The sequence below is a fragment of the Adiantum capillus-veneris genome, chromosome 16, assembly GCF_014529385.1.
Source record: "Adiantum capillus-veneris isolate H3 chromosome 16, ASM1452938v2, whole genome shotgun sequence".
Lineage (NCBI taxonomy): Eukaryota > Viridiplantae > Streptophyta > Polypodiopsida > Polypodiales > Pteridaceae > Adiantum > Adiantum capillus-veneris.
In genome coordinates, this window is record NC_140946.1 from 68,730,328 (window position 1) to 68,742,500 (window position 12,173).

The 12,173-nt window shown below is 45.8% G+C and overlaps 1 protein-coding gene across 4 annotated transcripts in view; it reads right to left on the reverse strand.

Annotated features, from left to right (window-relative positions):
• Positions 1–1,259: 1,259 nt before the first annotated feature.
• LOC147439226 (histone acetyltransferase TAP1-like) overlaps positions 1,260–12,173 on the reverse strand; it is a 46,223-nt gene continuing 35,309 nt past the window's right edge. For all 4 annotated transcript variants that reach the window (XR_015184560.1, XM_086485093.1, XM_086485092.1 and 1 more), the window contains exon 9: positions 1,260–1,551. Coding sequence is in view for 2 of the 4 variants with exons in the window: in XM_086485092.1 (XP_086341218.1) it covers positions 1,472–1,551 (80 nt within the window). In the remaining 2 variants the exon portion in view is untranslated. The remainder of the gene's footprint in view (positions 1,552–12,173) is intronic.

The window sequence follows — 12,173 nt, forward strand, 5'->3', positions numbered from 1 at the left end:
GAGGGTATTCAAAAGGTGACCAAATGCCTCCCAAAACCTCAATAGCAGATGCTTGCGTTGCTAGACAAGGAGCTTATTACTCTCTCTCTCTCTCTCTCTCTCTCTCTCTCTCTCTCTCTCTCAAACACACATACACGCGCGGGCGCGCACACTTTTCACATCAACGCCCACACTTTTAATTCCTGAATACATTAGTTCATTAAAACTCTTTAGGAGAAGCTAGATTCTACCAAGTAATTTCCATAATCCTACTTGAGAAGAATAGTCACTAGGATGTAAAGAGTTCCATGAACATGGAACTCTGGAACTCTATACCATTGTCTTCCTATATGAGATGAGCAAGCTAAGTTGCCTACGGCTCCTAGTGGACAGAAGAATCCTTGAACCAACAAAACTAAGGATTATTACAAAACTATGGATTATTGCATGGTAACACTTGAGCGTAAGGGAGGGGGGTTTTGCAGAGGAAAGGTGCATTTTACAAAGAATAGTCCCGATTGTAGGCTTATTGCTATTTAATCCACAAGGCATTCAATGCAAAAGCATGACATATTACATACTGAAAACTGAAACTTTTTTGAAGCACATGCCATCCCACCAACAAATAAAGATTCAAGGGTCTTGACACCTTCCAAAATGTCTCTTCATCTTCTTGCAATGTTGACTCAAAACTGTTTAAGAAGAACCCCCTTAATGAGTGAAACAATCAATGTTTGGCGGTGCCACTAATTCCGAGAGTATGGTACAGAGGTAGGATATGATACATACCTTGTGAGAGAATCATAAATGCCAATAACATATTCATAAGTTGGGACAAAGTCAATTTTTCATGGTCTCAGATAGTTCAGGCACGCCAGCTCCCGGCACCTATTATCTGTGTGATTCGAGTGCCCTCCCAACAACACCATCAATGTTCGTAAAGTAGCAGCAGGCAAATAAACAAGATACAGGCATTCAGCACCGTTTTGAGAGAGATTTCAGTTTTTGTTTCTTCTCCTCCAAGTGTGGAAAGTACTTGATTATCGATCTGACAATGCATTTTGTTTGTTGCTAGCATACATTCTCAGTAGAAAGAGTAAGCTGTCCACTGCCACCTTCCATGGGAAGATGTAACTTAATAGCACAGTTCGAAGCGTCGCTTTCTTGAAAATTTGCCAATCACGCCGAAAGCCAAGAACTCTCAATGCATATCATTAAATAGCTTTCTGAATTAATCCTCGTCTTTGCAGTGCCTAAATAGGAAACAGTGACTCTAAACATGGTACAAAAAGATCTTTACATCAATCACTACATACATGCTATTAAGGCACAAGAACTTCGATGATTCTGTACAAGCCAGCACAACATTTTACAATAGAATGTTTTGTACAGACAATTTGCACATCATGCTGGCAAAATACCGTACATTTTCGAGCAAACTACAAGTCCTATCTACATGTCATTATCTCCAATCGCTACATCTAACATCATGCTAGAACCTTGGATACCAAAACATGCCTTTGATGCCTTCGGGATCTGCCTCGAAACCCAGGTTCTTATAAAAATCTACAACTGTCAACAGTTCAAAGGTCAATGTCTTTAATGAGAACATAATTCACTGTCAAGAAATGTGCTAGCACTTCGCCACAATAGAGCACATCTCAAAGTATGTCCGCACGATTATACCATCAAATTAAGAGACAGTTATACATGCTTTATCGACACACAGCATGCCATGTAATATTTTGTTTCCTTTTAACAAAGACAACAGAAATATACACAGATAAAAGTGAAAGCATACAAGTATCTATCAAGGCCCAAAAAAGCCTTGTATGCATGGAGGCGATAGTAAGAAGACAAACGACCACCCCCACCCCCCCTTTCCCCTTCCCTCTTCGTGTGCTAGTGTGCATCTTTTCACATACATGCAGGTGCATGTGCAAGCGTGTGCTTGCTTTGGCCTCTGTCTTTGATTTGAGCTGCTGTGAGGGTGGTTGTCTGTGGCCATGGCCCCGTTTGTGTGACAAACTTTCTTGTGTGTTTATGGATGTTGGGTTGAGGGACCAAGGCCAGACAAGCAAGCAAAGCAGTCATGGCGGCCACAAAGGGTCTCAGAAGAACAACCAATCAAGGGGTAGGCAGGTAGTTCAGCATCGGTATCTCTCTCTCGCTCCGTTCGTGAACGTGCTGCTCGCTGCTTCTGTACGCTGCCCCCCCCCCACCACCATCCCTGAACACCCCCCCTTTTCGCCCTCACGCTGCCCTCTGCCCTGCACGCTGGTGCGCCCGCCCTCGTACGCAGCCCTCTTCCCCCATTTGCTCCTCTGCCCTCACGCGCCAGCCCCCTTGCCCCCCGCTCGCTGCCTCCAGCTCCCCCCTCCCGCTTCTCCCTCACGCAACCCTGGCCCCCTGTGCCGTCGGTTTCTCCTTGCGCCTCAACCTTGAGGGCTTGTCCTTCACCATCGGAGCTCCTCGGAAGTCGTCTGGTCCTTGTCATCCCCCGCACTCACAGCAGTAGACACAGATGAAGGCTCATGCTCACCCCAATGGAACTCTCCAGAAGCCCCCTCGCCCAACCTTGCAAAGCCCACCATCCGACTTGCTCTCTCGCCGACAGAGCGAGCGAGCCTAGCCGCAGAGGTGGAGCGCCTCCAAGGGACCTCCATCATCTCCAAGATCATCGGCATCCAACCTAGCCGAAGAGAGGTGCGTGATCTCCTCCAGGCCCGCCTCTTAGCAAAGGTCGGCAAGATTCTCGATGTTTAGTTTCTCGGGCGTGGCTACTACGAGATTTTGTGCCATGCCCTGAGTCTGGAAGGTGAGATCCAGAGGCGAGAACCTTGATTCTCGAGGATTTGAAATAAGGAACAGAAGTTCCTTGGAATAGGGTTTTGCCCTAGGAATAGGAAGCCGAGGCTTCCGGGAACCATCAAGTCTTATTCTAGAACGAACGTGGTAATACGTTCGGTTCAAGTGCTTGTATAGACTTCTCCTCAGTAATAAAGATACTATTATGGGGGGGGACCAGCCCATCTTCTCGTCCCCAGTACTGTGTCGATCTTCTCACTCTTATCTCTCTCTCTCCCTCTATCTACTTCTCTCTATATCCTCTGGCTTCAGTATTAAGAGATAAATTTATCCAAGTATATTCTATATTGCTATGTGCTCCCGTTTGTGACAGTGGTATCACAGCATGGTCTCCTCTCTTTCTCTGTAAAGGAGGAGGGAAGAAGCCATGACAAGCCAAGAGAGAAGTAAGCAGACGGAACCCTAAGCCCTGCAGGAGAAGATCGCAGAGTTGGAAAAAAAAAATTCTCTCTGCAAGAAGTCAACACAGACTTGGGATTCTCTGAGAAGGCGACAAGAGCATGATGATCAAGATCCTAGAGAATCCAAGGAGCGGAATGCTCAAGATCCTTCAGAACCCAGAAGATATCCATGAACATCAATCCAGAACCATAGCCAAGAAATCCCGTCATTTCGGGAAGGATATGAAGAGGGTCTCTAGACCTAGGAACACTCCGGTCAAGTTTGATACTTGTGACGGAAGAGAAGATGTTCCGAAAGCTACCGCTTTAATTCGACAGTTTGAAGTTGCCTTAGCAAATGGCAATTTCTCAGAAGCGTCGAAGGTGAGGCATGTGACTAAACATCTCAAGGGGGATTGCAAGTACTTGGTGGTATACCAAAGCTCTACAAGGAACTTACAACAAGACTTGGATTCAATTCAAGGCTGAATTTTCCGACAAATTTTTTTTCTCTACGCTTTGAGGAAGGCATCCAAGAAGATTGGGATCGGTTTACCCAATAGGAACGAGTGAGTCAAAGCAAATAGTGGTTCACTCTTACCAAGGTAGCTCCACTCTTGATCCTCTCTGAGGAAAGAAAGATGAAGAAATTCAACGAAGGACTTTTGCCCAAAATTTGTAGACGCACCTGCAAGATACTTTGCAGCGGATGGTGGAGTCAGCAATACAAGTTGAAAGTGTACACCTTAGTGTACATAGAATCTAATCCCCACAGTGGGACGGGAACCATTGAACACAGAAACATCAAATTTTTTTTATCCCTCCTCAAACGAATATGTGGCTATCTGAAGAACGTATTGGAATTTGGAGTAAGGGCATCTCCTGAGATTTTGAACAAAAGACCCTCGAACTTTAAGTAAGAGGGCAGGTCTTTGATCAAAGTTAAATCGAATCTTCGGATTGGAATCGTCTGCCTACGTTGAGCGACGGCCCAGAACAAGAACCGACTCTGTTTGTGAAAGAAATACATCAAGATTAATGCTCTATGACTTGGGCATTCTCTATGTCGGAGGACACAAGAGGTTTGATACCCTCAATACTAACAGCGCAGGATTATGCGCAAGGACAGATACCTAGATTGATTTCTAGGAGGATTATTCTTCTCGAGTTGAAAAGGCGAAAGTGAGTTAACAGATTCTCGGATGAGGAAACTTCCGATCTGTTGGAAAGACGCGAATGACGAGTTCTTACATGGCTCGTAAGTTTAATGATTGGTGAAGGATATCCTCGAGGCACTAGAGGAAGGACATGCACAGGTAAGGTAAGTATTGAAATTATTGTTTTTTATTTCTAAGTTTCTTCTTGAGAGCTCCACTTTCTCCCTTTTTTTGATTTTGAATTTTTTTCTTCCCCGGGCACTTCAGTTGGACCTCAAACAGTTGAGAACAACTGTTTATAAATTGGCTTAATCTGACATAAAAATAATTCTAAATAAATTATTGGATTTATAAGTGAGAGGGTTTTGTCGCTTGGAACATCAAGGAAAAATAATTCTACATGAATTACTAGAATTTTAAGTGAGAGGGTTTTTCTCACTGACATCATCCGAGTATAGAGTGTTCTAGCGCATCATTCAGATAATAACGGGGGCAGTGACAATGGGAATATCTGTAAGGCCACCAGGAACGAGTACTTCTGATGCGTCACATCGAATGGGTGACAGGGGGCATCGGAAAGACGTATCCGACCATCCGGGAACGGACATCTCTGATGCGTCATAGGATAGGTGACATAGAGCATCGTGAAGGAGATTGTACCGAAAGTTCGGTAAGAAAGGACTAGGTGATGGGTATTCCTGATGCGTCACAAGGTGGGTGACAGGTGCATCGAAAAGGGGATATCCATAGTCGAGAGGAAATTCCGAATTGTGTTAGAATTGTACATAAGGAAAAGCAAGCACTTGAATGAAGATGGGTTCATAGGAAATTTTGAGGAAAAATGGATGCTTTTTGAGAAAGCGGGATTGCTTTTCGGGAAAGCGAATGCTTTCCCGCGAGGAAGTCTATGTCTGCATTGCAACTGTGCATGTGATTCCAGAGACGCCTGGGAAGTACTGTGAAAGCATTGTTTTTAACTTATAAGGTTTTATTGAGTTTTTGAGCAAATTCAGACTATTTTTAAAATACGCCGGCCGCCCACTTCAGCCATCTGATAAATAAGGCAACAGATAGCCAGCGATCTTTCTCTCTTTTTCTGGCAAAACAGCGGGAAAAAAAAAACGGCAGCGATCTCTACACGAGCAGCCTGCACTCAGCTATTCGTGCCCGTGGCCAGGAGCTATAAAAGCATCACATGCCCTCACTCACAGTAGGAGATCAGTTTTCACAAGGAGGAGATGCTGCTACAGATTTCAGCCGCAAAGAAGACGTTTGTTGGTGATGCCCATGGCTGCCCCAAGTGTACCCGATGTCGTCAGGACCCAATGCGCAAGTTCCCTCGCGAAGAAGTGCCTACGGAGCGTGTTTCCATCGCGACAAGCTGCTGTTTTGTTTTCAGCCCATAGACATCGTAGACGAGGCTTATTTACGAGAAGGAACCTGAGAACACACCTCTTTTGTGTGTAGGATTGTTTCTATGTAGAGATCTCTTCCGGGGATTTGCTTTTCGAGAACCGAGTTGCGTTTCGAGCGTCGAGACTTTGAAGGTGACGTTTTTCATGTTATGATCTCTGAATATTTGATTGCAGGCGTACTTCCTCTTCACGAGGGAGTAGGAGCAGAGGAAGGTATGGAGCGTCTACAGGAGAAAGCGCTCTGAGAAACTAGAGCCAGATCAGCCCAAGGGTTTCGTACCCAAGTTTAGGAAGCAGATCCACGGATCGAAGAGAGGTAGACTCTCGAGATGTGATCCGGAAGTTGAAATTCCCAAGGGAAGGACTTCATGTCCAGGAAAGCGGAGTTATTCTGCAGGAAGAGGACTCTGGAAACAGAGTCGGAAAAGAGTTAAAGAGATGCCATGCCCTGAGTCTCGAAGGTGAGATCCAAAGGCGAGAACCTTGATTCTCGAGGATTTGGAATAAGGAACGGAAGTTCCTTGGAATAGGGTTTTGCCCTAGGAATAGGAAGCGGAGCTTCTAAGAACCATCGAGTCTTATTCTAGAACGTGGTAATACGTTCGGTCAAGTGCTTGTATAGACTTCTCCTCAATAATAAAGATACTATTATCGGGGGGAACCAACCCATCTTCTGGTTCCCAATACTGTGTCGATCTTCTCACTCTATCTCTCTCTCTCCCTCTATCTATTTCTCTCTATATCCTTTGGCTTCAGTATTAAGAGATAAATTCTATTTATCCAAGTATATTCTATATTGCTATGCGCTCCTGTTTGTGACAGTTTGAGACTCCCGAGCTGGCGTCCAAGGTCATTGCAATGAGCCCCCTGGCCATCCAAGCAGTTCGGGCACACTTTCGACAGTGGTGCCATGGTTTCGACCCAGTTACCGACGTTCTTGTTAATGAGGCAGACATGCCCTTCTCAGTCTGCTTCCCCGGCCTGGGGAGGGAGTACCTTCTGCTCCTTTCTAGGATAGGCTCAGAGATTGGGACTGTCCTGGATACACCTCCCACGGCAGCCTCTATAGCTCCCAAGGCGGCCGGCATTCCCACAGTACGTGTTCTGGTTCGGGATACCCACACTCTCCCGAAGGTCATCCTACTACCTCGGGTGAGTGGCAGTTGGTTCCGTCAAAGCGTGGAGTATTCGGGCGTCCCGAATCAGTGTTTTATTTGTCGTCAGATGGGCCATCTTGCAAAGGCTTGTTCACGAAGGAGACCCCCACCTTCACCTCAGGCTCAACCCCAGCCTCCAAGGGCTGGCTAGCAACAACAGACAAAGTCACAACGTACGCAGGCACAGGCACCCTCCAAGCTTGAGGCTCAGGCGGAGGAGGGTTGACAGCAGGTTCGTAGTCGATGTCAATAGGGGCCACTCCGTCAACCTGGCACTCAGAGTGGTCCCCAGGCTTCAGGCTAGCAACAATGGGTTCCCACAAGCAACCGTTTCGACACTCTTCAGCAGGACAAGGTCCGAGCTCCACCCTCCACCTCAACCTCAAACCCCCACCCCTCCCTCCTCCTCCTCCCCACCTCGCAATTCTCCCTCCGCCGCTCCCCACCCCCCCACTCCTCCTCCTCCTCCTCCTCCTCCTCCTGCCGGCTCCCTTGCTTCCACGTCTCCTCCCGCTCCTACCCCGCAGCCAACCCAGGGGGCAAGACCATCCTCGGCTGCTAGGAAATCTCTTGGAAACGCTTTTGCCACGAGTCGCTTGGCGAGAGAGGGATAACCTTTCTTGCAAACCTCCCTTTTGGTGCAGACGTCTCCCTTTGCAACAGTTCCTCGTGGCGAGCTTCAACATTTGTCGTCAGTGGGACTTCTTTGCCTACGACTTCACACATTTTCTCGGCGACCCTTCACCAGACTTTGAGGCAGCTTGCTTTAGAGTTCATGTTGTTCCTTGCAGCTAGAGGGATAGAGGCCCTAAACTCAACGGTTGGGTTCTCTTTTTCCCTATGTGGCATGGACCAGCCTGAGTGGACTTTGGACTCAGTGTTGGAGTGGCTGCAGGCACAGGCCCTCAAGTTCTCTCACCACATGGGAGACCTAGGGGTTACAAACTTGGTTCAGACTCTGTGGCCATTGGCCAAGTTCTTAGTGACACTGTAACAAACTTGGACACCCCAAGTCTATATTCTATCGCGACACAGTAGAAATTCACTTTAAAACAGTTCACAAAAGACGACACGGCCCGGCGTAGTCCCTTTCGATATTTCTTTTTATATTAACCTATGTGCAAAGAACAAGAGAGTCCCTGGGAGCTCACACTCAGACTTTGCGTACAGATGCTCTGAGTAATGAGGCCCAAAAAGACCTATTTATTGTTACAGGGTTGCCCAAAAGCAGAGCCCCAAAATCTTTTAAATCAAAAGCATTATGCCCAAAAGCTTTTACTCAAAAATCTGCCAGCCAAAAGCAGCCAGCACAAATTACTGAATTCCGTACATTTTGTCACGTCAATAGCCCAGTGCGTTTTGCGGAGAACCTGCCACGTCAGCAATCAGCAAAAAATGTGACACCCGTACATTTGCGACGTGTCAGCCTATCTGTAATTTCCGGCGCGTTTTTCGGGATTGAGCTAGTAGGGTGTGTGTGTCCAGGGGCCAACCACGTCACCAGTTTGTGACATGCCCCCCTCTTGAAAGAATTGTAATCACCCTCGATTACGCCTACAAAACGGATAGAGGCCATAAATTGTCTTAGTAGACACTAACTGTTAGTACCAACGCACTAGACACAACACATCTAGCACTTGTACAAATCGATAGCCACATCACGGGACATCACAGAACATCACTTGCCATCACATGACAAATCAGATACAAATCTCAAACCATGATTAATCGGCAACGTATTTAGTAATCGCATCTAGATCCAGTCGGGACCTCACGGATGCATGATTAACTAATCCCCGATTAACTAATCCTTATTGCAATCATGTCTATAGAGATTTATGAGACCAAAATGATGCAATCATTTAGTCTTTCAATTCCTGCACTAAAACAAGTCAAGTACAAATCAATCATTTTCATTTTCGGGAATTCCAGTTCATAAAGTCATACAACAGAATATTGTCAACCCATCAGTACCCCTTAAACCCAAAGGGGGATCAGTGACTCTATTCAAAATCAGGGTAATCCGTTGACAAAGGAGCAGAGTGACTCCCCTCTTGTGCAAACCCACTGCACTAGATTCACCCGTGCTAAAATCGGGGTTCTATCGGAGTAGACTATGCTAAACCGAATGCTTCAAGGTAAAGTTCCAAAATCTGAGGAGTATCTACTAGGTCCTCCTCCTCCATCCATTTCGCATCCAATGCAGGATAGTTCTTGAACTTAACCAAGAACCGCCTAATCACTTTACCTTTTATCTTTTGATCCTTGTGTGCCAAAATCTGTTCTGGAACGAGTATCTCCTCACTTTCCTCCACTTCGGGTTGCTCATCTGGCTCTTCATCATCAGGCACATCGCCTTTAAAAAGCTTCAATAGACTCACATAAAATGCATTGTGAATCTTCCAAGTATCGGACAGCTTCAGTCTAAAGGAGACATTATAATCTTTTCTTTAATTTGGAAAGGGCCATAATACCTCATGATAAGCTTTGGAAAAAGCCGCTCCTTTTCCTTTTTCTTTTAGGCGTACCTTCTCAAAACGTAAGAGCACCCAATTGTCTTCCTTTAATTTCAAATCGCGACGGTGTCGATCTACTACTTCTTGTGTCGTTCCTGAGATTTCCCTAAAGCCTTCCGGACCTTGGCAAATCCAGTGTCCAAGTCCTTCATGTACTGGTCGGGTTGAAAAATCTTATCTTTCGTGCTAAGGAAGGCGAAACCTTCGGAGCACCTTCAATGATCTCAAATGGCGCCTTCCCCATCGAAGAGTGGATCGTGTTATTGTAGGAAAATTCCACCAAGGGTAAAAAAAATTCCCATTGAGTCTCTTGATCAAAAATATAAGACTTCAATAAATCCAGTACGACTGAATTTGCAATCTCAGATTGCCCATCTGTCTGCAGGTGGAATGATGACAAGATGCAACCGTGTGCCAATGTTCTCCCAACTAGCCTTCCAAAACAAACTCGTGAATCGGGGATCTCCGTCGGACATTATTGTCTCAGACATGCCATGTAATCTGAAAATCTGTGCAATGAACAGTCTCGCTAAATGATCCAGCTTGACTGTTTTCTTCACTGGAATGAAGTGAGCTTGCTTGCTAAATCTGTCGTGACAGTCCAAATGCCATCATGTCCATTCTGTGTCTTCAGGAGATCAAAAATAAAATCCATAGCAATACTTTCCCAGGGGTGGGTGGGAATGGGTAAAGGTTGTAACAATCCCTCGGCTTTATGCCTGTCAAACTTGACCTTTTGGCATACCAAGCAACTGCGTACAAAGTTGTCCACATCCTTCTTGAGTCTCGACCAAAAGAAGTAACGCTCCACACCTTTCAAGGTGGTGTCAATGCCGCGGTGACCCGTAAAAGGTGGACAATGGCACTCAATCAAAACCTTTTCCCTCAACAGATGTGTCACGCACAACATCGTTTTCTTCATCAAGTAGCATTGTAGCCATGCCGTATGGAATATCCCGCTACTACCTCCCCATTCTGTATTCGAGTGAATACATCCGAAAAATCCGGATCTGTGGCGTACTCATCAACCATGTTCTGGAAGCTTCTATGATGAATCGTGGAAATAGCCAAGACTAACGGCTTCCGAGACAAAGCATCTGCCCACCAAGTTCTTATGTCTCTAAACATGGACAATCTAGAGCTAAAACTGTGACAAGATGTTAGCCCGCTGCGTTTGCTTTTCTGAAAGCTGCTTCTGTGACAAGAAGTAGCGTAAACTCTGATGATCAGTGAAGACCGTGAAATTGGCTCCGAGTAGAAAATGTCACCCCTAAGTAAGAGCATGGATCACTGCCAAAAGCTCTTTCTCATAAATCTGTGTTGTCAATTCTGGCGTTGAAAACAATCGGCTTTCATGGACAATCACATGGCCTTCTTGCATTAAGACCGCTCCCAGACTACGACCAACATCACAATATACTTCAAAAGACTTTTGCAAACCCGGCAAAGTCAATACGGGTCCAATTACCAGTAGTCAAATTCTCTTTCAATGTCTAAAAGGGAGTCACCTTTGTGGATCCCCACGAGAAAGAGACTCCTTTCTGTGTCAAAATGTGTAAAGGGGAAGCTACTTCTGCAAACTTTCGAATGAACCGCCAGTAGTAAGAACACAAGCCCAAGAAGCTTCTAACTTCATGAACATTCTTCAAATCGGGCCAATCATGTATAGTCTCAATCTTGGCCGGGTCCATCTATACTCCTGCTCTGCTGAGACGATGTGTCCAAAAAAGTGTATCTCCGACAAGAAAAAATCACTCTTTTTGGCATTGATAACCTGAAAAGACCTATAGCAGATGGTGTCTATGTTCTGCTTCATCCGTAAAGAAGACTATAATGTCATCAAGAAAAGTGCCAACAAATGATCTATACTCTCTGAAAATCCTATCCATCATTCGGTTGAAAGTCATTGGAGCATTGGTAAGGCCAAAAGGCATCACCAAAAATTCATACAAACTGAAGCTCGTCCGAAAGGCTGTCTTGTAGACATCTCCCGCCGCAATTCGGTTCTGATGATGTCCGCTTTTCAAATCAATCCTGCTGAAACAAGAGGATCCCTGTAGTAGTCGGTCAAGAATATCATCGATCCTTGGAATCGGAAATCTGTTCTTGATGGTGCTTTTATTGAGAGCTCTATGATCAATGCACATTCTCCAAGATCCGTCTTTCTTTAAAACCAACAACATTGGAGAGCAGTAGGGTGAAGTACTCGGCTAGATAAGACCCTTTTCCAGAAGGTCTTTCACTTGGTTCATAATCTCTTCATTCTGGGCTCGGCTAACACGGTAAGGTGGCCGGTTCGATGGTGAACTTCCAGGTATCAGATCAATGGTATGATCCTCAAGTCGAGATGGGGGCAACACGCCTGCGTTTGAAGTACGCGCTCGAAGCTCCCAAAGTCACTTGACTCATCCGAAGTTCCATAGCCAGCATATCTGGCACCTCGAATTCTATTTGGTAGTTACCTCGACCAAGAACCTGTACATTGCTAAGCTTGCCGGCCTCCAAATCTCAAACCTCTCACGACTGGGGTGGGTGCCAACAATCCTGCAAATGACGGGACGTCATCTAGAGCCAATTGACCTCCATCTCAAGGCTGGATTTCTCTTCCAGAGATAGAAAAATTCGGATGGATGTCTTCACGGGGGTAGGCAAGGGGGTTGCAACGGAGTCCATCTGTGGGGCGCCGAGGTAGCATGCGAGG